Below are 27,409 nucleotides of genomic sequence, written 5' to 3' on the forward strand. Positions count from 1 at the left end.
GAACAGGGAATGGGGGTGGGGAATCTGGAATCATGTTTAGCTAAAGGGGGAAATGGGAACAGGGACACAGGTAAGCCTCTGTGGTGTCAGAGCTGGAAAGGGGAACACTAAGAAAGGAAACTGGAATCATGCTTGCTGGAAGTTCACCCCAATAAACATCGAATTGTTTGCACCTTTGGACTTCGGGTATTGTTGCTCTCTGTTCGTGCGAGAAGGACCAGGGAAGTAAGTGGGTGAAGGAATAAGCCCCCTAACAGGAGACTGATCAGTTACCCAGCATTTAATCCATTTAATGAATTCCAGGTTAATTTTTTCTCTCTCTAGTTTTTTGATCAAAATGTTGCGCGGTACCAAGTCAGATGCTCTACAGAAGACTAAGTATATTATGTCAACACTATTACATTTATCAACCAAACTTGTAATCTCATCAAAAAAAGATAACAGGTTCGTTTGACAGATTCCCCTGGGAGAACTTTACATGGAGCAAGAATAGAAAATGACTGGAGCAGAGGGTATTTACATTTGGATAGTTAGGCCATATCCTCTCCTCTTCTGTCAACCGAAAGAAAACCAAGTGCTGGACGCTTTTCAGTGTTACAGACTGAACAAAGGCATTTAATAACTCAAAGTAGGATGATTTAATTACTGTTAAGATGAACGTGTGTGGCCTTGACAAGAAAAGACTGTGCAAGTTTTTTCCTCAGCCTAGTGACCCTAACTATGTACAGAAATTGTGTCAAGCAATTAAAAATAGTAATTAATCACACTGTTAATAATGGAATACTACTTACATAAATATTTTTGGATGTTTTCCACATTTTCAAATACGTTGATTTCAATTACAACACAGAATACAAAGTGTACAGTGCTCACTGTACATATATTTTTTATTATAAATATTTGCATTGTAAAAAACAGAAGAAACAGTATTTTCAGTTCACCTCATACAAGTATGGTAGTGCAATCTCTATCATGAAAGTTGAACTTACAAATATAGAATTATGTACAAAAAATAACTACATTCAAAAATAAAACAATGTAAAAGTTTAGAGCCTATAAGTCCACTCATTCCTACTTCTTGTTCAGCCAGTCACTCAGATAAACAAGTTTGTTTACATTTGCAGGAGATAATGCTGCCTGCTTCTTGTTTACGTCACTTGAAAGCGACAGCAGGCATCCACATTTGTAGCTGGCATTGCAAGATATTTACATGCCAGACGCACTAAAGATTCATATGTCCCTTCATGCTTCAACCACCATTCTAGAGGACGAGTCCATGCTGATGATGGGTTCTCTCGATAAAGATCCAAAGCAGAGCGGATCAATGCATGTTCATTTTCATCATCTGAGTCAGATGCCACCAGCAGAAGGTTGATTTTCTTTTTTGGTGGTTCGGGTTCTGTAGTTTCCGCATCGTAGTGTTGCTCTTTTAAGACTTCTGAAAGCATGCTCCACACCTCATCCCAATCAGATTTTGGAAGGCACTTCAGATGCTCAAATCTTGGGTTGAGTGCTGTAGCTATCTTTAGAAATCTCACATTGGTACCTTCTTTGCATTTTGTCAAATCTGCAGCGAAAGTGTTCTTAAAATGAACAACATGTGCTGGGTCATCATCCGAGACGGCTATAACATGAAATATATGGCAGAATGCGGGTAAAACACAGAGCAGGAGAAACACAATTCTCCCCCAAGGAGTTCAATCACAAATTTAATTAACACATATTTTTTTAAAAAGAGCATCATCAGCATGGAAGCATGTCCTCTGGAATGGTGGCAAAAGCATGAAAGGGTATAGGAATGTTTAGCAGATCTGGCATGTAAATACCTGGCAATGCCGGCTACTAAAGTGCCATGAGAACGTCTGTTCTCACTTTCAGGTGACATTGTAAATAAGAAGCGGGCAGCATTATCTCCCGTAAATGTAAACAAACTTGTTTCTCTTAGTAATTGGTTGAACGAGAAGTACGACTGAGTGGACTTGTAGGCTCTAAAGTTTTACATTGTTTTGTTTTTGAGTGCAGTTATCTACATTTGTAAGTTGCACTTTCATGATAAAGAGATTGCACTATGGTACTTGTATGAGGTGAACTGAAAAATACTATTTCTTTTGTTTTATCATTTTTACAGGGCAAATATTTGTAATAAAAATAATACAAAGTGAGCAGTGTAAACTCTGTATTCTGTGTTGTAACTGAAATCAATATATTTGAAAATGTAGAAACACATCCAAAATATTTAATACATTTCAATTGGAATTCTATTGTTTAACAGTGCGATGAAATCTGCGCTTAAATCATGATTAAAAAAATTAATCGCAATATTCATGTGATTTAACAGCCCTAATAATGACATTAAAAAATAACCTACGTTAAGAGAATGTTACTGTTGCAAAGTCAAGCACTCAAAAGTTAGACAATGCCAGAAATAAGGCTTCCTGTGCATCCTCAATTCAGTGTCCTTGTTTATATGCATTATGATGCAATCTTTAATTACAAGATCACATATTATTTTTTCCATAGGACCCCTGCCTCCTTGAAGGCATAGTTCTCATCCCTGGCTCCCATCCATGTTCCTATTCCTTGCCCCACCGTCTTCTGACCCCATTTTGCTCCTGCCTCTCCCTTCCTTCTCCCATCTCCTGCTCCCAACTACTCCCTTTCTACTCCAACCCCTCTAACTCTAGTTGTATTCTGGGCCTTAGTGTTTCTTAATGCTCCCAAATACATTGCATGTGCCATTTTTACAGCTGCTATGATACCCGTATTGAAAACAAACAGTGGTGGAAGGGGGTAAGGATGTTACTGGCTCTGGTTAAAAAAGATAGCCTGTTCAATAGGAAGAGGAACTCTAAATATGGCCATGAGAATTCTATAGCACAAAGGTAACACTTAAGAAAGAGTACAAGTGGGATTGGTTGCAGAGGCTGTATACCAAGTATACTATTTTAATAAGCAGAGTCTTACCTGAAACATATCTGTATCTTTATCATGTGTATACTCCACTACAACTGTCTGGTTTCTGGATAACGTATAAGAGATACTGTGCTGACCTTTACAGCTGATGGCCTGTTGAATAAGAGAACAAAAAGATATTTCCATTTCACATAAGTTTACTGTTAAACATTATAATCAGACTCATTTCACTAAATAAACACCTGACAATAATCCAGAAAAAAGAACAGTGTACTACAACATTCTATTACAAAGCTGAGTAAATCGACACACAAAACACCTTAGTTCTTACAATGGCTTTTCGGATTCAAGAACTGTATCTGTTTGCTCCCTATGTATTTTTAGACTACAAGCGCAACTAATATTTGAGAAATTTAGATCCCCAGTCTACCAGGTTTGTTTTTGAAATTTCATCATGGGCCTAAAATTACTACCCCTCAGAATCCTGGCATCCATATACCCCATCTTCCTTTGCACAAAAACAAAAAAGAAAAGAAGACACCACACTTAAACTAGATTTATTTTTTTATTAAAAAATTAATTTTATTCAATTTTTAGCAAGAGTTATCTAAAGCTTAAATAGCATCAGTGATTCACTGTTTTTATACATATAAAGTTTAAAGTAGTAACTCATTTGAAACAAAATGATTTTTAAGCTTTCTGAATTTACCAGAATAGCATTACATTGAATATACAATGTAACCATTATAAAAAAATATGAAAAAACCAAGTCCGGCAGATAACGGGATAATACATTAACTGCATACAAGTTCATACTCATTTCTAAAGAATATCCAGTGCAAATAATACTTGACTTTTTCAGAACACTTTTCAGCCTCATATCAAAGGACAAAGTACTAAGAAATTATTTTTTCTCAAATTTTCAGAAGGGGGTACTAACGCAAGTGAAACACCAACTAACTTATGATCAGTGACACAAGACCATTAGAATCTAAAAATTACATCTTCCAAAACAAAACAACCAGCCAACATTAACTCATTCCAGATGAAATATAGTTTTTTAGTTTGTAAAGACTGAACAGTTTGGCTCAAGTTATTGAGATCAGCATAGTCTGCAGAATTAATAGTTATTCAGCACGCAGATGCATCTATATAAATAGAATTTCTGCAGCACAGAGTACATGTACCAATAGAATGGAAATTTAAGTCGGTTAAAAATGCCCAAGTTCAACACTGGTCACAACTCTAAAAGATGATGCCATAATTAATTAGATCAACCGATGTTTAAAGAGATCATCTATCACACTGGTGATTTATTCATATTTCTCTTGATTTACAAAATGACAAGTATCCAATACGGAAATGGATAGTTAAATTGAGCAGCTTGGTATACTTTTCTTTATTGCTTCAGATAGTGAAATAAAGTCCCTGAAAATTGTTTTGAGACTTTCTAACTGATCCCAAAGCAATAGAGTTGATTTCTTAAATGAGCCACAAAAAGCTTTTTGGAGTACCATTAAAGGCCTGAGAAAGCCACAGAAAACACGGAAACAGCAAAGTCTAACATTCCAGACTTAATTTTTTTTTTTTTTTTTAAATCACACTATTGTAAGGAAGAAGAAATGCATCCCATTGTTCCAGGTGAACATGTTTAGCCATATTTCAGTTTCATGGAATACAACTTACAACATTAAAGAGGTTACAAGATTTCAGGCTATGATGTTTTGTTTTATGAATGGACAAAAACTGGACCATTTTTAATTATGAATTTATACATGCACAGTAATCACTGATAAGCTAATTTCTCCATAGATTTATGCAATCTATCCCACGTAATTATAACTGCTATAATGTATAAATAAATTACAGAAGTTCCATGCATTTATAACTTTACATTGATCATAACTGTCTCACCATTTGTTGTAGTCACCTGTTATCTATTTAGGTCCCATCTTGCCACTGAAGTCATTGGGGCTCTATACAAGTCAGCAGTCTGCCAGCATATCAAAAACTGCAGGATTGGGCCTTAGACTGTAAACTGTTTAGGGCAGAGACAATCTTTTACGTTTTGTACATACAACACTTAGCATAATAGGGTCCTGAGCCCTGACTATGGTCTGTGGGTGCTACTGCAGTATAAATAAAATAGTGAAAACAACGTATGTAACATAAATCATACAACTTTTAAACACAGAAAGCAGCAAAGTTTAATATACATAACCACATTTACAAACGTGAAGACAAATTTAGTATATAAATATATGACAAACATTAATAGGGGTTGGAAAGATTAATGACCAACTCTGGAAACACAAGTCCTATCGGTCTCAGAGCTAATGGGCACTTTATATAGTGCTGTCTCTAACTGAAAGAGCAAATCAAGTGAACTTTTAGCCTAGACCGCTAAACTAGTCTGATTTTTTTTTTCCAGCATACCATTCTACTGCTGTCAACGTAAAGTATGTTTTTTACTTCTGTAACATACTATGGACCTTTACAGGTACTAATTATGTGGCATAGATTGCATAAATCTAATCAGAATTTTGGCTCCTTTAGCATGTCTAATCGTTATTAGACTGACCCTGACCAATACTTTCTCCGAAAAAAACTAGGCCAGGACATGCCTATAAGTTATTTTTATCTCCATTCCTCCAGCCATTAGATTAGAATCCAGCCCTCACTAGTCACAAAGCAGTCTAACGCAATCTGAAAAACAAATCCTTTTGATGTATGAGCTGTAATATTAGGCCCTTCATAAATGTCACCATATTCCAATGAATCCTATACCACACGCTCACTAATGCATTACGGCTTTAATTCCCGAACTCTCATTTGGTTCCTATTAGCATTTACTAGGTGACCTGAGCTGTAGACACCTTATTTTAGACCCATATACTAGCTACTTTAGAAGCTGGTTTACCTGAAATTACTTTTAGACTAACTCATAACCTCGGCTTTAGAAAAATTAATTAATATTGCCAAAGGCTGTCATTTTCTTCAGATTTGAGAAATGAAAATCACATCTGAAGTAATGTATCTAGCAATGGATGCACCTTTTCAATCTGTTATATCAGCAGGGTTTTTCTCCCCCTTCCATTGAAAAACTGAATTTAGCAGTGTATTTCCTGGTATTGTATAACTCCTTTTCAAAATGCTCAGAAATTGTTCCAAGTGTACAAGACATACTTTCCACAGTGAATACAGCCCAGGCAGTTGCTCCAGTTCACAGAAATTTTCATATGTATTTTTACTACTTGCCTTAGAAAGCAATTGGCCACTAAAGTAAAACTGTTTGTTTCCAGTAGCACCCAGTGCATCGGGCACTGTACAAGCACAGAAAGGTACAGAACCTACCTAACAACTTGCACTAAGGGCCTTTGCGGTTTGTGCTTTTAAGCTTTCCACCACAACCATGAAGGACAGTTTATTTCATTTAAAAAAAAATAAACACAGTGGAGATTGTGACATAATTGTACTGCTCCAGGAGTTGGCGTTTTGAGAAAACGCACTAAATATCACAAGATCTGTGATAGATTTGCAAAAGTTGGCATCTGATTTAATTCACTACCCAAAAACTTCATTAATGTAGCGCCTCAATACTTCCTAGAACATCAACCACACCTATAGCTAAACCTCTGAAAACCAGGAAATAGCGAGACTTAAAGGTGCACATGAGCCCTGCAACCTTAATTCTGCCCCTTGGAGCTGGCAAGAGTTACTTTGGAGGGGAGAGGGGGGATGTAGGATAAGTTTGTTTCTGCCAGGGCTGCCCTATAATAAGCAGACATCAGGAGTAATGAAGTAATGTGCCATTTTATGTTCTGTGGTGTGTCCCACAACTGTATTCTCTCATTTGTCTGCATGCACTCCAACTGCCCTACATTGTGTTAAGGACAGCTATATTGACTGGTGCAGGGATTACTTGCAGCAGGTTGCCACAGTGCATGCTGAAACATGAAGAAAGGTGCATCTGCCCCCCCTCGCAGATGCCAGAGATCATGGACGGCTCATTTCTGTGGGGAGATGCATTGGTTGTGCAAGAAGAACACAAAAGCCTGTTTGCCATGGAGATCTGAAGCAGTTAGTGCACTACAGGTCAGAGGCAAGGGCACGTGATGTTCCAGAGGGAATCCTTAGGACATGGGGTGCTAACATCAGGCAACTTTGGTTTGGGAAGTGGTTTAGCAAAGTCTCGGTGTAGCCCTTAGGGTATGTCTCCACTGCAGTTGGAAGCAATCTTCCCAACCTGAGCAAACAGACGTGTGTTAGCAGGGCTCACACAGGTGAACTAAAAATAGCTGTGTAGACATTACAGGTTGGTCTCTGAAGTCACAACATCTACATATCTATTTTTAGCATGCTAGAGGGAGCCACGCCTGCAAAAGTTTATCTATCCAGGCTGCGAGGCTTGCTCTCAGCTACAGTGTAAACATACCATGCAGTACGTGTGGCACCTTAGAGACTAACAAATTTATTTGAGCATGAGCTTTCGTGAGCTGCAGCTCACTTCATCGGCTGCATGCATCCAATGAAGTGAGCTGTAGCTCACGAAAGCTTATGCTCAAATTGGTTAGTCTCTAAGGTGCCACAAGTCCTCCTTTTCTTTTGCGAATACAGACTAACACAGCTGCTACTCTAATATCATGCAGTGTTCACAGAGCCTGCTCTAAATACAACCTTTGCTTTAGTGAGGACACAGTTTGACAGGCTTTTCCTACACTATACCGTGTGCTCCATCCTGCAGTGCTCCATATCGTCTGGAAGGACAGAGTGCTGTGTTGTCTGTCAGGGCAAGATGGGACATCACTCAGAAGGAAGAATCCAGGTTGTGGGGTGGGGCTGATGTATACCTTCTGGAGAGGTACAAGGCAGTGCCGGTCAACCTTAACTTCAATACAGAGTTCTGAGGTAGTGAATTTCCTCTTTTTGATGAAATGGTGATAGTGCAGGAGGTACAACTGGCACGTACCTCTGGGTACGGAGGCTAAAGGGACACACCACTGCTACTCAACTACCAACTCTGCCCTCTTTCTGGCCCTTCCGGGACTCCCGTACTGCTCCAGGAGGCAAGTGGAGGAAAGAAGGTGGAAACTAACAGGCTCTGAGGAGCACATCTACCAAATAGATGCAGCAAGGGGGAGTGGAGCAGAGCCCCAGACGCTGTATTCCACTTTGAGGATTAGAGGGAAGGGGTTCTGCAAAACCTTCTGGATCATGGGAGAACTGAAGAGATATGAACGGATCCAGTCACCCCTATAGGTTCTCTTCTCCTAGAGTCTTAGCCCCTATTATGGGATATCCATTTTCAAGACCATCTTGCTATCCATGTTTTTTAAAGCAATTTGACTATGAGCTGCTTGTACTGTATCTGAGGAATTCCTTGACCAAATGACCCCAAGTTTACACCCAAGTAGGATTCCCCTACCCCTACTCCTCCTGTGACATACTAATATTTGAGACTCTCACTATGCATGCATGTGGATTTTAGAATACTTTATTAAAATCAGCTCCTTATTAAGAGGGCGTTAACTGAGTACCCCCTGACTAAATAACCCCCCCGACACGATGGACTCTACCCTTGCCCCTAACATGGGTAGCACAACCACTGGTATGGTTGCATCAGTATTTCCATTTTTAATACAGGTGAAAAAAAGTTGTACAAAAATTCTGTTTTGGGTTAGAGTATTATTTTAAAATGTATATTACTCTCCGTATTAGTGCATGGGGGAGCAATATCGATTGAAGTTTGATATGACTTTCAAAGAGGGGCACATGACTTAAGTGTTATTTCTTTCAGACCCTTTTTTCTATGAACCACACCTACTTGAAGGATGAAATTGGTAAGCGTGAATCCTTCGTTTGCATAGAGTTAAAGAGAAATAGGGAAAGGAGATTTTAGCTAGTGAACAAGGGATGGTGAAAAAGGTAAAATTAACATATTCCCAATGGCCATGAATCCACAAGTCAAAGCTAGTGTAGATTTTGGTACTGGAAAAGCAAATTATAGCAATGAAATTTTGTCCAAGTCAGAACAGAATCTCCTGACCATTTTATACCGAAGTATTTTTTTCATGCAACACACTGTCAACCTCTGGAACTCCTTGCGAGAGCGTGTTGTGAAGGCCAATACTATAACAGGGTTCAAAAGGGAGCTAGATAGATTCGTGGAGGATAGGTCTATCAATGGCTATTAGCCAGGATGAGCAGGAATGGTGTCCCTCGCCTCTGTTTGCCAAAAGCTGGGATTGGGTGACAGGACATGGATCACTTGATGATAACCTGTCTGTTCATTCCCTTTGGGGCACCTGCCATTGGCCACTGTCAGAGGACAGGATACTGGGCTCGATGGACGTTTGGTCTGACCCAGTATGGCCGTTCTTATGTTCCTATTTAAAACTAGGAATTTCTCTTTTTGCAAATACAGACTAACACGGCTGCTACTCTGAAATCTACCAATTATGACATGGTTTAAAATAAAATTCCTTTCAATTAATATAATCATACTATTTGTACCTAAAGAGTGATGGTTTGCAGGTTTTTTATTCCATAGTAATGTAAAAACTAAACCTCAATTACCCAGAATTATTGCTTCTATAGTACTAGACTACAATAAAGCTGGAAATGTATACTGACTTATGATAGCAGACAAAAAAATTATACTTAATAGCTGTAACCTTTGGCAAGAGAACATTGTCATGGAAACTTCATGGGCTTTGTATGCATAGAGAGGGAGGGGAAAAGTGCCCGTATCAACCAGAATCTGAGTCACAGCTGTTTAAAAAAAGTCTCTCCATCTGCTTCCTATTCAGCCACATACCAGTTCTTTTCATGTTATTGCTTTCCTTATAAACAGAACGAGTGAGTGTTTACATTAACATTACAACGAGGTCTTTAAGCTTAAGGAATTTCAGCCTACTGTGCACATGTTATCTGGGTATCCACACTAACACCTCCTGAGCCTTTAACCTCTCAGCTGTCAAAATTTTCCCACCAACAGCTAAATGAATATCTTGAAACATTCATGAGATTGCCCTCAGACAAAGGGTTAGCAAATCCACACAGAAAAAAAGGAAAGGAAAGGAGATGCCGCTAACATGAATATGAACAAAAACCAGGTTTTTAAAACAGTTGCATTTATTGAACATTTTCCTCACAAGAAATATTTGCAGAACTAGGCAAATCTGTATTAAAATTAAATGGGCAAAAAAACCCTGTGCACAAATTTGTTAACTCCAACATTTACTGAAGAGATTTCAATGTAGCTCATGGTCATTTTCTAAAACCAAATGATAATCAGCCTAATAGTTAAAATGATTCAATAAATCCCTAAATTTGAAACACTGTAAAAGGAAGATTTTTTGCTGTTACTGGGCCATGTACAGTCCGGGTGTAACTTGCACCAGGGCTAAATTTGACTCCCTGTCAACATGGTACAACATGGTACAAACTATACATGGGACAAATGTGGCTAAAAGGGACTTTGAACTAGTTTTGTATGAATGTAATTCTGGCAATGTTGTATTTCCTTAAAGAAGGGTATTCATATTGCATTTACAGATACTACTGTTATAGGTTACTACACAAAGCTGCTGAACTAAATATTCCTTTGGAGTCATCATCAGGTGATTTCTCATGTAACAGAATTCACTTAAGAAGAACAGTGATAAACCCCATACGATTCAATGGGGCAAGCTCACCACATCTGGAGCCTGGCAATGTATTGTCGTGATTAAGTAATGGATTCTCAGTTCCTTTAAATGTCATACCTGACATAGCTACTGTGACTGAGTTTGCAGGCAAATGGATTTATAGCCCTACAAACCACCTAAGTCTGGTGACTGAAAAACAATCCTTCAGTGAAACCTATGGTACGTGGAAGCAGTTGGTATTCGCTAGAATTAGGGTTGCTAGGCACCCAGTTTTCGACCAGACCATCTGGTTAAAAAGGGACCCTTGCGACTCTGGTCAGCACTGCTGACCGGGCCTCTAAAAGTCCAGTCGGCGGCACAGCAGGGCTAAGGCAGGCTCCCTGCCTGCGCTGGCTCCGCACGGTTCCCAGAAGAACTCAGACTGACTTTTCTCTAAATACACAGCTCTCTTCAGTGATTCACCAGCAGAATGAATTATAAGATATCACACCAAAGAAGAGCATATGATCCACAATAGAACTAGTAAGAATGCCCCTAGAGGGAGGAGAGAAATCGTTACAAACTGAGTGTACAAGAGATAGGAGGAGATGTGGGTTTAAGAACTGCAGGTCATTGCTGAAGTTTACAAAATCATTTAATAAAAACAAATGACCACCAGCCTAACACACTAGGGTTTAACTGTGTCAGAAGATCTGTCTCTCCTCCCAAGTGTTTCAAATATAGAGAGAAAATTTTAAGGGCATTAGTCTCTTCCCCCTTTTCTCACTACCAAACCATTTTTTCCTCTCCTTCCATCTCCTACCAAATGACCTTCTCTCTCCTGTGATGCTGGCAGACCAATTGCCAGCTCATGCCAAGCCCCTTAGACCTCACTGAACACTGACAAATGCATAGCTGGAAACCAATCTGTTTCACTGTGTGTTAGCATTGTTGAGAGATATTAGATTTGTAAAAATGTGTCTAGTGTTTAAACTTTATGAAATGCTTGTAAGTGGCTGTATGCATTAATCTTACTTATAATATCTGTATCCCACGTTATAAGGTAATGTTTAAGTGTTTGCTCAGTAACTAAGGGCTTGGCTACACTTGCAAGCTACAGTGCAATAAAGGAGCCCCAGGCACACTAGCTCACTACCTGTCCACATTGTCAAGGCACGTAGAGCGCTCTGACTCTGCAGCTACAGCGGTGCTGGTACTCCACCTTGGCGAGTGGAATAACGTTTGCTGCGCCCCCGCTGGAGTGCTGCAGCACCAGTGTGAACGAGATGCTGCATTACTGCACTCTGATCAGCCTCCGGAAACTTCCCATAATCCCCTTAAGTCAAGTGGCCACTCTTGTCATTGTTTTTGAATCACTGCAGGAATGCGGATATGCCCTTTGAAAGCTCCATTTCTGACAGCCGGCTGCTTATCTGCTCCGAGACAAAGAAAGCCATTAGTGTGGAATGCTGGGGGGAGGGGGGGAGAAGGGGGTCTGCTGCTATCTGAACTTACAAGACAGCATGCTGACATGCTCTCGGCCCCCCCAAAAACCCACACTCTCCCCCCATACATACACACAACCAACGTTCCACCCCACCCCACCCCATTTGAAAAGCACATTGCAGTCACTTGCATGCTGGGATAGCTGCCCACAATGCACCGCTCCCAATGCCGCTGCTGGAGCCTTCGGCCTAGCCGTTCCTATACGGGTGCCTCGTAACTAAGTAACTATTTGTCCTAAAGAGCATCTCCTAAATGAACATTTGTTTTCTCCCTTTTCTCGAAATAAGTGAGATGGCCACAGATAGCCACAGAATTTAAGAGGCAACAAAGCAGTTTTCCATAAAGAAACTTATTTTTTAGAAGTTATTTTTGGGAGTTATATTTTACAGAAAAGGAGTACTTGTGGCACCTTCGTGAGCTACAGCTCACCTCAGCTTATGCTCAAATAAATTGGTTAGTCTCTAAGGTGCCACAAGTCCTCCTTTTCTTTTTGCGAATACAGACTAACACAGCTGCTACTTTGAAACCTGTCATATTTTACAGAGCGATTCCCTAACATTACATGGTAAAGGTTTGCTGGACAAATTCTGCCTTATCCGTGGTCTCCTGAAGGGACAGTGTTATTCTTAGAATAATCCTGTTACTCATCCAGGAGGGGCAGGATCTTCTCCTTGAAGGATACACACCTAGAAACTCAATACCATGGCATACGAAGCTGTACTTTAAGATATGGCCCAAAACTTTGCGCCACTACAAGAGTCACTACAATAACTGCAGTATAAGCAGGGTACACTAACCATCAGAAAGTTTTTCCAGCTACCTGTAGAGAAGACAGAGAGCTATTAATGCATAGTATACATCAAGAACAAAGCAGTGAATGCATCATGAGGGCACGACTGTCCTTGAGAAACATGGATGTTCTCCTCTCAGAGTGTATCAGGCACACACTTACATGAAGTCACCAGTCAGAATCCTTAAAAAAGGGAAGAAAACTGAAGTGACAATGTAAGTTCCTCAAGTGACTTTTACTGATAAAGTACATTGGAGATTTTGTACAAACTGTACATGAGCAATGTGTGTTCCAGTGAATCAGCAGCATCTAGGAGCACTGATAAAGCCACCACTACTGGCACGCAGTCTTAGTATACTAATGAGATGAGACGTTTCAGATCTTTCTGCAGCTTCCAGACACTATATATTGAATCTGACAGAGTGATTTTATATTAAGACAGCCAAAGACTCTCTGGATAGTTACCTTAACACTGAAAAGTGTTGAGCAGCTGCCCAAAAATCTCTCATGAGAAATAAAAATAGATATGAACCTACCCTTGCCAACAATACTGATTGTTTACAGAAATAGTTTAATAAAACAGAACTGTTACATACCAAGAGTGAAGGAACTTTTCCCTCACACACTCCCAGCAACTCAATTAGATTGTTAAGGCTTTTATCTTAGGAATAAGGAATTTTATGTTGCTACCTACTACTGAAGAAAATTCTCTTCATAAAACAAAGTCAGTTTCAACAGATTCATTCAATGAAACTTAAATTCTATTGAAACTGGTCCTGTCATTAAATAACTGCCAAATTTGACAGTATTTCTTAGTTTATATTTAGACTTGCAAGGATTAATTCTTATTCCTCAAAGTCCATAAATGTTGATTTCACCATACATACACAAATTGACAACTGAAATCTACAAATAGGCAAGATAAAAAACACTGCTTGAGAACTTTTGATTTGAGTTTGTTTTAAGGATATTTAATTTGTATATTTTGACATGTGAAGTTGACAATTTATATTTTAATGGTTATAAAGCTTTAACTTTTTGAATGTCAATATCTGTCATTAAAGACATTGTCTGCCCCAACAATTGTGAACATTTAAAACAAATCAAAAAGATTTCAAAATGCTTATTAACAAACATCAATACTATCAGTCAAAATTAGAGGGGAAAAATAAAGATCAAATTCTGCCAAGCCTATTCATATTACACACTGAGTTAAAAGAGAACTCTCTCAAAACAGACCAGACTGCTACAACAGTTGTTGAATTAAATTTGTGGTGAAAAAGGTCAGAGATGATGTAACATGCATCAATATAGCTAAGCAAGACTTGTGTGGGGCTTTTCAGTTTTCTTACAGAAAGAAGCAAAAAGGTTGTCTATTAGTTTTAAGGGGCAGAGATAATGAGACAATAAGAAAGAAACCGCTACTGTGCTATTTTTCTTTGGGGAAGAAGGGCATCCCCATCCATATTTTATCTGCCCTCCTCCTTGGCCCTGTATTGCTGTGACTTTTCCCCTGAAACACAAATTTCCAAATACAAACATCCAAAGTTGGATGGATCTTCTATACCCAGTCAAGAAGACTTTACATACAAGCAAGGAGATCACTACTAGATCACTTAGGGAGGGAACAAATTAACTTGGGGTAGATTCTGGAGCAAACTCTTTATACAAAAGACCACAATGACTTCAAAGTGAATTCCAAACACATAGTTTCCAGTATCAGCATTTGTTTCCAACTATGCCTTGTAAGACAGTATCACACTGCCAGTCAGCTACTATACTTCTAAGTATCTCCTTGCTCCATAACAGGATAGTACCTTCTGACCTTTCTGAAAGAGTCACCCCAAATCATACCCCTAGAGGCATTTAACCAATTTTAAAAAGTCATTGGAAAAATGGTCTAAAACCAATGTTAGAGAATCAGGCTCACAATCTCAGTATCTCTATACAGAAAACAGAGCACACACACACACCAACCAAGTGATTACTCAAAATTTTCATATCTTATCAAAGAACTTCTGCTACACATTTAACTTTGACCAATCACACAAGTATCCAGGATGTGCACACATACATTTTCACATGAACTCATAAAAAGAAAAGGAGTACTAGTGGCACCTTAGAGACTAACCAATTTATTTGAGCATAAGCTTTCAAACCTGATTGAAGATAAGGTTGCGTATTACAGTGTAATTTTTCACTGTGTTTAGTGTGGTAGCACTGTTTCAATGACAGCGAGCATAGTAGAAAGGAATTGGTGTGAATAATTATTGCTACAGTATAGTGGATGAATGGTTGGAAACTGGTAATGGTTTTTTGGGGGTGGAGGGAGGGAGAATTGCACTTGTCCTTGCTTTCTAGAGAGTTTTTTTTTTTTTAACAATACAAACACCCACATCAAAAGGTAGAATTAAAAGTAGCTGAAGAATGTAGAAAGGTATATGGCCCAAGGTCCTCACCTCAATTTTTTGTTTTTTGGCTAAGTTGTTAACTGCTAGCTTCATAATGAGAGAGACAAAAGGTGGGCGAGGTGATATCTTTTATTGGACCAACTTCTGTTGGTGAAAGGGACAAGCTTTCAGGACACACACACACACACCCTTCTTCAGACTGGGAAAGGAACTCCTAGCATCCCTGCTAGATACAAGACGGAACAGATTGTTTAAAAGTAGCTAGCACATATTCAAGGTAGAGTGGCCCACTAACACCTCTGCAATATTAGGACAAAAAGAGGGTATTTGTTCGCTATAGATTGTTGGAATAAGCCATAAATCCAGTGTCTCTGCTCAGTCTATGATTTTTGGTGTCTAGCAGAGTAATTAAATTTAAGCTCCCAGATTCGTCTTTTGAAAGCTTGCCTCTCTCACCAACAGAAGTTGGTCTAATACAAGATATTACCTCACCCACCTCGTCACTCTAATATCCTGGGACCGACATGGCTACAACCACACGCATATAGCTTCATAAGATATTAAATACTATGCTACTAGTACAAGACTCAATAACATTAAGTCTAGGAATTTAACGCACATAAAATTAAAGTGAACAGTCTTATTCAAAAGTCGTATGTTAACATTTGGAGCAAAAAAAATATTTCCTTAAAAATCCAGTTTCTTAAAAACTCTAGCTTTAAAAAAAATGTAATATTCAAACCACGCAGATTTGCTGTAAACTAAAATTCTAGGTTTTCACTTTCTACCACACGACACTAGATGAAGCATATCCAAAAGCCACCATACTGCTTCTCTCTCCTATACAGTTAGAGCTCTGAATATAGTTAAAAAAAAATCAGTTCATCTTTAGACATCATCTAAAGTGGGATTTCCAAGCACCTTCCACTCAAAGTAACAGAGATTAACAAACTACTATCAAAGTTATACATTTCACATAAATATATGAAATAAAATACAAATAGCAATAAGCTAGTCAATTTATTACCATAAGCTAGTCAGTTTAGCCCTTTCTTGGGTCAGCAGAAAGCACAAAGGGGAACCTGCTGCAGGAAAGTATTCTGATATTTTCTTCAAAATCTCCTTTTAACATAGAGCTCAAGTTCTTCTATATTCTAGCACAGTAAAATAAACTCCTAAACTTGGAAGTTTAATAAGACTAAAGAGGATCTTAGGGATAATGGTAGCATGATAAATGGGAATGAGGATATGGAGGTAGACATCACCATATCTGAGGTAGAAGCGAAACTCAAACAGCTTAATGGGACTAAATCGGGGGGCCCAGATAATCTTCATCCAAGAATATTAAAAGAATTGGCACAAGAAATTGCAAGCCCATTAGCAAGAATTTTTAATGAATCTGTAAACTCAGGGGTTGTACCATATGATTGGAGAATTGCTAACATAGTTCCTATTTTTAAGAAAGGGAAAAAAAGTGATCCAAGTAATTATAGGCCTGTTAGTTTGACATCTGTAGTATGCAAGGTCTTGGAAAAAATTTTGAAGGAGAAGGTAGTTAAGGACATTGAAGTCAATGGTAAATGGGACAAAATACAACATGGTTTTACAAAAGGTAGATCGTGCCAAACCAACCTGATCTCCTTCTTTGAGAGAGTAACAGATTTTTTAGATAAAGGAAACGCAGTGGATCTAATTTACTTAGATTTTAGTAAGGCGTTTGATACTGTGCCACATGGGGAATTATTAGTTAAATTGGATAAGATGGGCATCAATAGGAAAATTGAAAGGTGGGTAGGGAATTGGTTAAAGGGGAGACTACAACGGGTCCTACTGAAAGGTGAACTGTCAAGTTGGAGGGAGGTTACCAGTGGAGTTCCTCAAGGATCAGTTTTGGGACCAATCTTATTTAATCTTTTTATTACTGACCTGGGCACAAAAAGTGGGAGTGTGCTAATAAAGTTTGCAGATGATACAAAGCTGGAAGGTATTGCTAATTTAGAGAAGGACAGGGATACCCTACAGGAGGATCTGGATGACCTTGTAAACTGGAGTAATAGGAATAGGATGAAATTTAATAGTGAAGTGTAAGGTCATGCATTTAGGGATTAATAACAAGAATTTTAGTTATAAGTTAGGGACGCATCAACTAGAAGTAACGGAGGAGGAAAAGGACCTTGGAGTATTGGTTGATCATAGGATGACTATGAGCTGCCAATGTGATATGGCTGTGAAAAAAGCTAATGCGGTCTTGGGATGCATCAGGAGAGGTATTTCCAGTAGGGATAAGGAGGTTTTAGTACCGTTATATAAGGCACTGGTGAGACCTCACCTGGAATACTGTGTGCAGTTCTGGTCTCCCATGTTTAAGAAGGATGAATTCAAACTGGAACAGGTACAGAGAAGGGCTACTAGGATGATCCGAGGAATGGAAAACTTGTCTTATGAAAGGAGACTCAGGGAGCTTGGCTTGTTTAGCCTAACTAAAAGAAGGTTGAGGGGAGATATGATTGCTCTCTATAAATATATCAGAGGGATAAATACCAGAGAGGGAGAGGAATTATTTAAACTCAGTACCAATGTGGACACAAGAACAAATGGATATAAACTGGCCACTAGGAAATTTAGATTAGAAATTAGACAAAGGTTTCTAACCATCAGAGGAGTGAAGTTTTGGAATAGCCTTCCGAGGGAAGTAGTGGGGGCAAAAGATCTATCTTGCTTTAAGATTAAACTCGATAAGTTTATGGAGGAGATGGTATGATGGGATAACATGGTTTTGGTAATTAAATATTCATGGTAAATAGGGCTAATGGCCTGTGATGGGTTTTTAGATGGGGTAAGATCCAAGTTACCCGGGATAGAATTTTCTGTAGTATCTGGCTGATGAATCTTGCCCATATGCTCAGGGTTTAGCTGATCGCCATATTTGGGGTCGGGAAGGAATTTTCCTCCAGGGCAGATTGGAAGGCCCTGGAGGTTTTTCGCCTTCCTCTGTAGCATGGGGCACGGGTCACTTGCTGGAGGATTCTCTGCTCCTTGAGGTCTTCAAACTACAATTTGAGGACTTCAATAGCACAGATATAGGTGTGAGGTCTTTTTTAGGAGTGGTGGGTGAAATTCTGTGGCCTGCATTGTGCAGGAGGTCAGACTAGATGATCATAATGGTCCCTTCTGACCTAAATATCTATGAATCTATGAATCTATGAAGCCCAGTTACAAAAAACCTTACAGCACAAGACAAAAATAATCCCAATGCAAAATGGTTTAGTGACTATTTTTGGATGTCTTCTAGTTTCTCCTAAAACCATGTATCCATTAGGTTTTCGCTTTAATGTTGCGCCAAACATCAGCAGTTAACAAAGAAGAATATTAACACGCCGAGTACAAAGAGTGTGCTTTTGCAGAATACAAACGAACTGTTCTAAATAAGATCATTTACAAGCACAGGGGACCTATTATATATAATTATGAAGTAAAGGCAATCTTGATCTTTGTAGGAGGAAGAATGTTTAAAAAAAAGAGACTCGGCAAGATGTAATTTGAACAATAGAATACGTTTAATCAGAACTGCTGCTTCCATGTGCAAGTCCCTTAGGCAGGCACTGGCCAGTAGAGTCTACAGAGTTTGCTCCCCAGGTTGAAGCGATTTAAATCATTGAATTAAATATGATTTAAGTCACTTGATATTTCTAAGGCATCAAATCTAAATCAGGTTGAGGCTTTGTAATTTAAAAATTTGTACTATTGCAACTTTACACCTTAATTTGTTATAAATTTTAAACTACTTTTTTAAAATGCCTCTAGCGGATCTTTTGACTTTTTCAAAATTGCTATAACTAACTACTCCCCACAAAGTATTGAATATCAAGATCCTGCAAATACTCTAACAGGTACTTAACCTTATTCACACAAATAGCCCCACTGAAGTCAAGTACTCGTGTGCTTAAAGTTAAGCATGTGCATAAGTCTGACATTAAAAATATAAAACTTTGTTGCCAAACAAAATCTTTGCAATTGCAGAACAAAAATTGCTTCACTGTTAACAACAGCTAATGTACAGAAAGTATAAACTCCAGAATTATTGTGAACTTTTTAATGCATAGACTAAAATTTTCAAAAACAGCTGCCTACAGTAAACACTCGGAAATCCATATTTAGGCACTTAAGGGTGGAATTCAAGAGCACCAAAGGCCCATCAATGTCAAACTGCAATGGTGGAGTATAGTCTGATCAAAGCATTTCAGCTTTCTTAACTTGTGCAAGTTAAATATTTATTAGATGGTGATGCTGGGCAACTAGAGCACGGGTTATTTGCTCATCAATTATGCACTGGATTCGTCTTTCAACATTGAAAAATATTTCAAGCAACAAATGTCCCAGTAGGAAAAACGTCTGTAAAAACGGAAGTTTTACTAACTATTAAAAAACTAGATTGTAAACTTTGGGGGAAGGAACTGTCTTTTGTCCTGTGTTCACACCGTGAATAGCACAGTTGGTCCTGGTCCATGACTTGTGCTAATGCAATACAAATAACAGAACTACTAACCATTCACTTTAGTAATTTAAAACTATAGGATGGAAAGAATAGAAGTGTCAGATTTTATTTGCACATTAAAAAGGGATTTTAAGTTAAAAAGAAACCAAAACAAAAAAACGGATTGTCTACCCCTGATGTCCCCACCTCCTTAATTCAATTTCATGGATTCAAAATGGACGATTCCACTTCATCGGAGCAAACGAAGTACAAATATTTGTACCAGTTTTCCATCACAGGCATGAGCAGCAGTATAGGGACTAATGTATACTGAGCGCAAGTATTTTCAGCACTATGTCATGCAGCCTAAAGTGTAATTAGCACTTACACCGTTGCAAGCACCTCTACTGCTGCATCAACAGATCTTAATGTAAGCAAAAGATGGGAGTTTCCATGTAGCAAAGCTGAGCCACAAGCTTCCCACCCACCCCACCCCAAATTAAAGCCAAGACCCTAACTCAGGGGATGCACTATTGGAAGCTCTGCTACTGATTTACTGACACACACTGGGCAAGTTGCTTAGAGCTTGTCTACAGAATGAGTTAGCATGCAGCAAGTCATGGTGCAAGTCTATAGAGCACTATCCTGCCATGCACTAGGTGGCCATGTGGATCCTGCTACCATGCACTAAAAATCAGGTAGCGCACCTTGAAGTACTTCCACTTCAAACGCTAATATTCGCACTGTGACTTGCCACACACTAGCTCTCCATATAGACAAGCGCTTAGTTGTTTATGCCAGTTTAACTGTACAATGAATTTACTACTTACCTATGTCTCAGGAGTGATACAGGTTATTGTTATTTATTATTTATATTATAAATAGTAGTGCATAGGAGCCCCAATCAATGCCCTCAGCAGGCAACGCTTAGGGATGACTGATTAAACCAGATGGAGCAGCTAAAAAAGAAAGGATGATGCACAGAATATATACAATTCATTGACCTCAGGTTACTTAGCCTGTTCAATATTGTTTAACTTCTGATTTCATTAATTTACTCTAAAATTTAATTTAGGGTTGTCACCTTTCTAAATACTGGTAACCGGACCCCCGAGGCCCACCCTTTCCCTGTCTCTTCCCCCAACAGCCCTGCCACTGCTCTGCCTCTTCCCCTAAGCCCCACCCCCTTCTCCATCTCTTTCCCCCCCAAGGCCCTGTCCCAATTGCTTGCTCCTCTCACTCTCTGTGTCACTTGTTGTATCGTCTCAAGGAGCCTGCCTGCAGGCAGAGGGCGGCCCCGGTTGAGCAAGGGCTGGCATGGGTTAGTGACCAGACACCACCTTCCACCCCACAGTAACTGGACTTTTGGTTCAGGTGCCATTTAGGGTTGCCAGATCCCAAAATCCCCAAACACCTGACAACCCTAAATGACACACGGACACAGAAGCCAAAAACCAGACTGTTTGGGTAAAACTGGATGGGTGGCAACCCTACCCTATTCCCTTCTCTTCCCCTGCCCCATCCTCCATCTGCTTCCTCTCCCCACCCTATCCCCTTTCCTCTCCACACTGCCCCCTGCCCCTATCCCATCCCCCTTCGTTCCCCACTGCCTCTTCCCCCACTGTAACAATGCTGGTTCTGGCAGGACCCAACTGAGAGTGCCAATTCAGGATAAATTGCTTAAAGCAGGGCAGTTACAGCCTAAGGCTGGGGTTTTTCCACCTCTAAGCCCTGGTCTACACTAGGACTTTAGGTCGAATTTAGCAGCATTAAATCAATGTAAACCTGCACCCGTCCACACGATGAAGCCCTTTATTTCGACTTAAAGGGCTCTTAAAATTGATTTCCTTACTCCACCCCTGACAAGTGGATTAGCGCTTAAATCGGCCTTGCTGGCTCGAATTTGGGGTACTGTGGACACAATTCGACGGTATTGGCCTCCGGGAGCTATCCCAGAGTGCTCCACTGTGACCGCTCTGGACAGCACTCTCAACTCAGATGCACTGGCCAGGTAGACAGGAAAAGAACCGTGAACTTTTGAATCTCATTTCCTCTTTGGCCAGCGTGGCAAGCTGCAGGTGACCATGCAGAGCTCATCAGCAGAGGTGACCATGATGGAGTCCCAGAATCGCAAAAGAGCTCCAGCATGGACCCAACGGGAGGTACGGGATCCGATCGCTGTATGGGGAGAGGAATCCGTGCTATCAGAACTCCGTTCCAGTTTTCGAAATGCCAAAACCTTTGTCAAAATCTCCCAGGGCATGAAGGACAGAGGCCATAACAGGGACCCGAAGCAGTGCCGCGTGAAACTGAAGGAGCTGACGCAAGCCTACCAGAAAACCAGAGAGGCAAACGACCGCTCCGGGTCAGAGCCCCAAACATGCCGCTTGTATGATGAGCTGCATGCCATTTTAGGGGGTTCAGCCACCACTACCCCAGCCGTGTTGTTTGACTCCTTCAATGGAGATGGAGGCAATACGGAAGCAGGTTTTGGGGACGAAGGAGAAGATGATGATGATGATGAGGAGGAGGTTGTAGATAGTTCACAGCAAGCAAGCGGAGAAACCGGTTTTCCCGACAGCCAGGAACTGTTTCTCACCCTGGACCTGGAGCCAGTACCCCCCGAACCCACCCAAGGCTGCCTCCTGGACCCAGCAGACGGAGAAGGGACCTCCGGTGAGTGTACCTTTTAAAATACTATACATGGTTTAAAAGCAAGCATGTGAAAGGATTACTTTGCCCTGGCATTCACAGCTCTCCTGGATGTACTCCCAAAGCCTTTGCAAAAGGTTTCTGGGGAGGGCAGCCTTATTGCGTCCTTCATGGTAGGACACTTTACCACTCCAGGCCAGTAACACGTACTCGGGAATCATTGTACAACAAAGCATTGCAGTGTATGTTTGCTGGCGTTCAAACAACATCCGTTCTTTATCTCTCTGTGTTATCCTCAGGAGAGTGAGATATAATTCATGGTCACCTGGTTGAAATAGAGTGCTTTTCTTCAGGGGACACTCAGAGGAGCCCATTCCTGCTGGGCTCTTTGACTGTGGCTAAACAGAAATGTTCCCCGCTGTTAGCCACAGGGAGGGGGGGAAGGTTGAGGGGGTAGCCACGCGGTGGGGGGAGGCAAAATGCGACCTTGTAACGAAAGCACGTGCTATGTATGTAATGTTAACAGCAAGGTTTACCCTGAAAGAGTGTAGCCACTGTTTTATAAAATGTGTCTTTTTAAATACCGCTGTCCCTTTTTTTTCCTCCACCAGCTGCATGTGTTTCAATGATCACAGGATCTTCTCCTTCCCAGAGGCTAGTGAAGCTTAGAAAGAAAAAAAAAACGCACTTGCGATGAAATGTTCTCCGAGCTCATGCTGTCCTCCCACACTGACAGAGCACAGACGAATGCGTGGAGGCAAATAATGTCAGAGTGCAGGAAAGCACAAAAATGACCGGAAGGAGAGGTGGCGGGCTGAAGAGAGTAAGTGGCGGGCTGAAGACAGGGCTGAAGCTCAAATGTGGCGGCAGCGTGATGAGAGGAGGCAGGATTCAATGCTGAGGCTGCTGGAGGACAAACCAGTATGCTCCAGTGTATGGTTGAGCTGCAGCAAAGGCAGCTGGAGCACAGACTGTCACTACAGCCCCTGTGTAACCAACCGCCCTCCTCCCCAAGTTCCATAGCCTCCACACCCAGACGCCCAAGAACGCGGTGCGGGGGCCACCGGCCAACCAGCCACTCCACCACAGAGGATTGCCCAAAAAAAGAAGGCTGGTATTCAATAAATTTTAAAGTTGTAAACTTTTAAAGAGCTGTGTGGCATTTTCCTTCCCTCCACCACCACCCCTCCTGGGCTACCTTGGTAGTCACCCCCCTATTTGTGTGATGAATGAATAAAGAATGCATGAACGTGAAGCAACAATGACTTTATTGCCTCTGCAAGCGGTGATCGAAGGGAGGAGGGGAGGGTGGTTAGCTTACAGGGAAGTAGAGTGAACCAAGGGGCGGGGGGTTTCATCAAGGAGAAACAAACAGAACTTTCACACCGTAGCCTGGCCAGTCATGAAACTGGTTTTCAAAGCTTCTCTGATGTGTACCGCGCCCTCCTGTGCTCTTCTAACCGCCCTGGTGTCTGGCTGCGCATAACCAGCAGCCAGGCGATTTGCCTCAACCTCCCACCCCGCCATAAACGTCTCCCCCTTACTCTCACAGAAATTGTGGAGCACACAGCAAGCAGTAATAACAGTGGGAATACTGGTTTTGCTGAGGTCTAAACGAGTCAGTAAACTGCGCCAGCGCGCCTTTAAACGTCCAAATGCACATTCTACCACCATTCTGCACTTGCTCAGCCTGTAGTTGAACAGCTCCTGACTACTGTCCAGGCTGCCTGTGTACGGCTTCATGAGCCATGGCATTAAGGGGTAGGCTGGGTCCCCAAGGATATATATAGGCATTTCAACATCCCCAACAGTTATTTTCTGGTCTGGGAATAAAGTCACTTCCTGCAGCTTTTGAAACAGACCAGAGTTCCTGAAGATGCGAGCGTCATGTATCTTTCCCGGCCATCCCACGCTGATGTTGATGAAACGTGCCTTGTGATCCACCAGAGCTTGCAGCACTATTGAAAAGTACCCCTTGCGGTTTATGTACTCGGTGGCTTGGTGCACCGGTGCCAAGATAGGGATATGGGTTCCGTCTATGGCCCCACCACAGTTAGGGAATCCCATTGCAGCAAAGCCATCCACTATGACCTGCACATTTCCCAGGGTCACTACCCTTGATATAAGCAGATCTTTGATTGCGTGGGCTACTTGCATCACAGCAGCCCCAACAGTAGATTTGCCCACTCCAAATTGATTCCCAACTGACCGGTAGCTGTCTGGTATTGCAAGCTTCCACAGGGCTATCGCCACTCGCTTCTCAACTGTGAGGGCTGCTCTCATCTTGGTATTCATGCGCCTCAGGGCAGGGGAAAGCAAGTCACAAAGTTCCATGAAAGTGCCCTTACGCATGCGAAAGTTTCGCAGCCACTAGGAATCATTCCAGACCTGCAACACTATGCGGTCCCACCAGTCTGTGCTTGTTTCCCGAGCCCAGAATCGGCGTTCCACAGCATGAACCTGCCCTATTAGCACCATGATCCATGCATTGGCAGGGCCCATGCTTTCAGAGAAATCTGTGTCCATGTCCTGATCACTCACGTGACCGCGCTGACATCCCCTCCTCGCCCGGTATCGCTTTGCCAGGTTCTGGTGCTGCGTATACTGCTGGATAATGCGTGTGGTGTTTAATGTGCTCCTAATTGCCAAAGTGAGCTGAGCGGCCTCCATGCTTGCCTTGGTATGGCGTCCGCACAGAAAAAAGGCGCGGAACGATTGTCTGCCGTTGCTCTGACGGAGGGAGGGGCGACTGACGACACGGCTTACAGGGTTGGCTTCAGGGAGCTAAAATCAACAAAGGGGGTGGCTTTACATCAAGGAGTATTTCAGGCAGGACTTCACGGAGGGTTCCAATAAGAAATGGTGCACCTAAGTTACTGTTCTTATTGGAACAAGGAGGTTAGCCTGGCCTCTCATTGATACATGGCTAGATTTACCTCGCTGCACCTTCTCTGTGAGTGACTGCAGTGTGACCTAGAGGAATGAGTCCCCTAGACGGGGGAGGGGGGAAGCAAATGAGTACAAAACAAATCTGGTCTATTTCTTGTTTTGATCCACTCCATCTATCTTTTACATCTTTGGCTGGCAGCAGACAGTGCAGAAGGACTGCATGCCATCCACATCTCATGGCAGAAGATGGTACAGTACGACTGCTAGCCATCCTCATCTCCTGCCTGCCCGGCAGAAGATGGTACAATACGACTGCTAGCAATCCGTATCACCTGCCTGCTCACCATAAGACGGTTCAATAGGACTGACTGCAGGACTAAAGAGAATGACCTGGTCAAGTCACTCCAAATTTAGTCCCTGCGCCCATGTCTGCCCAGGCGCTCCCAGCTGACGTGGCCAGGAGCACCTCGGACACGACGAGAACTGCTACGAGTCGTACTGCACCGTCTGCTGCCAGAAGGCAATGGGTTGCTGCTACTGTGTAGCAATGCCGTACCGCGTCTGCCAGCACCCAGGAGACATACGGTGACGGTTACCTGAGCGGGCTCCATGCTTGCCGTGGTATGGCGTCTGCACAGGTAACTCAGGAAAAAAGGCGCGAAACGATTGCCTGCCCTTGCTTTCACAGAGGGAGGGAGGGAAGGGGGGCCTGACGATATGTACCCAGAACCACCCGCGACAATGTTTAAGCCCCATCAGCCATTGGGATCTCAACCCAGAATTCCAATGGGCAGCGGAGACTGCGGGAACTGTGGGATAGCTATCCACAGTGCAACGCTCCGGAAGTCGACTCTAGCCTCGGTACTGTGGAAGCGCTCCGCCGAGTTAATGCACTTAGAGCATTTTCTGTGGGGACACACACACTCGAATATATAAAACCGATTTCTAAAAAACCAACTTCTATAAATTCGACCTTATTCCGTAGTGTAGACATACCCTAAGGCAAACCAAACCAGCCAAACAGAGCAGACTTTGGTCTCACCCCACTGGCTAACTACAAGTCACACAAGCAATTCCCTCAGACACTCCAGTTTCCCAGTATCTCCACCAGTGCCATTCGTTATGGGGACAAATGGTTATGAAAACCAATACTCCAGTAAAAGAAAAAAGGTTCTCTCAATCCCCAAGGATCAAGCCCCAGACCCAGGTCAATATACAAATCAGATCTTACCCACAAATCACGCTGTTGCCAGTTCTTTAGAATCTAAAATCTAAAGGTTTATTCATACAAGGAAAGAAATATAGATGAGAGCTAGAACTGGTTAAATGGAATCAATTCCATACAGTAATGGCAAAGTTCTTGGTTCAGGCTTGCAGCAGTGATGGAATAAACTGCAGGTTCAAATCAAGTCTGTGGAGTACCTCCACAGCTGGGATGAGTCATCAGTCCTTCGTTCACAGCTTCAGTGTAGCAAAGTTGCTCCAGAGGTAAGAAGCAGGACTGAAAACAAGATGGAGAAGCTGCAGCAGCTTTTCATATTCTCTTGCCATGTGGTCTTTCTTTCTTTCTTTGTCCCAAAGACAAGCTGTCCATCACATGGCCTGGAAAAACCTCAGAGTTCTCTCCATAGGCATGTCCCTGCACACCTTGCTGAGTCATAAGGTGAGCCTGCCTTCTCTCAGTGGGTCAATTGTATAGCTGATGGTCCTTAACGGGCCATCAAGCAGGCTAGGCAGAGCTGACACCAACTTGTCTGGAGTGTTCCCCAGAAGCATAGCACAGGTTTGAAATACAGACAGTATAGAGCCAACGTTCATAACTTTAACTATAAAAATGATACACATATAGACAGCATAATCATAACCAGCAAACCATAACCTTGTCTTAGACACCTCATTTGACCCCCTTTATACAAGATTTGGTGCCACTACAGGACTTTGGTTGCAACAAGGATCTATACGGTCCCAGCTTATGTCAAGAACGTCACACCGCCCCATACAGAACAGGACGCAGCACACACAGAAAATGACAGAGATGGGCACTATGACCCAGGAGGCAGAGTCCCAAAGCAGCCACCTTCAGCTGGAAAGAGGGGCCAAGCGAGCTGGTGCAGCATGGGAAGGACAGAGCCCCCCCTCCCCCTGG

At 41.7% G+C, this 27,409-nt stretch overlaps 1 protein-coding gene across 2 annotated transcripts in view; it reads right to left on the bottom strand.

Moving 5' to 3' along the window:
• Window positions 1-27,409, bottom strand: part of PELI2 (pellino E3 ubiquitin protein ligase family member 2) — a 128,984-nt gene that overhangs the window by 15,171 nt on the left and 86,404 nt on the right. For both annotated transcript variants that reach the window (XM_084632794.1, XM_084632793.1), the window contains exon 3: window positions 2,965-3,066. In XM_084632794.1, coding sequence (XP_084488920.1) covers window positions 2,965-3,066 — 102 coding nt within the window. The remainder of the gene's footprint in view (window positions 1-2,964; window positions 3,067-27,409) is intronic.

Source organism: Lepidochelys olivacea (assembly GCF_965140295.1).
Source record: "Lepidochelys olivacea isolate rLepOli2 genome assembly, chromosome: 6".
Taxonomy (NCBI): Eukaryota; Metazoa; Chordata; order Testudines; family Cheloniidae; genus Lepidochelys; species Lepidochelys olivacea.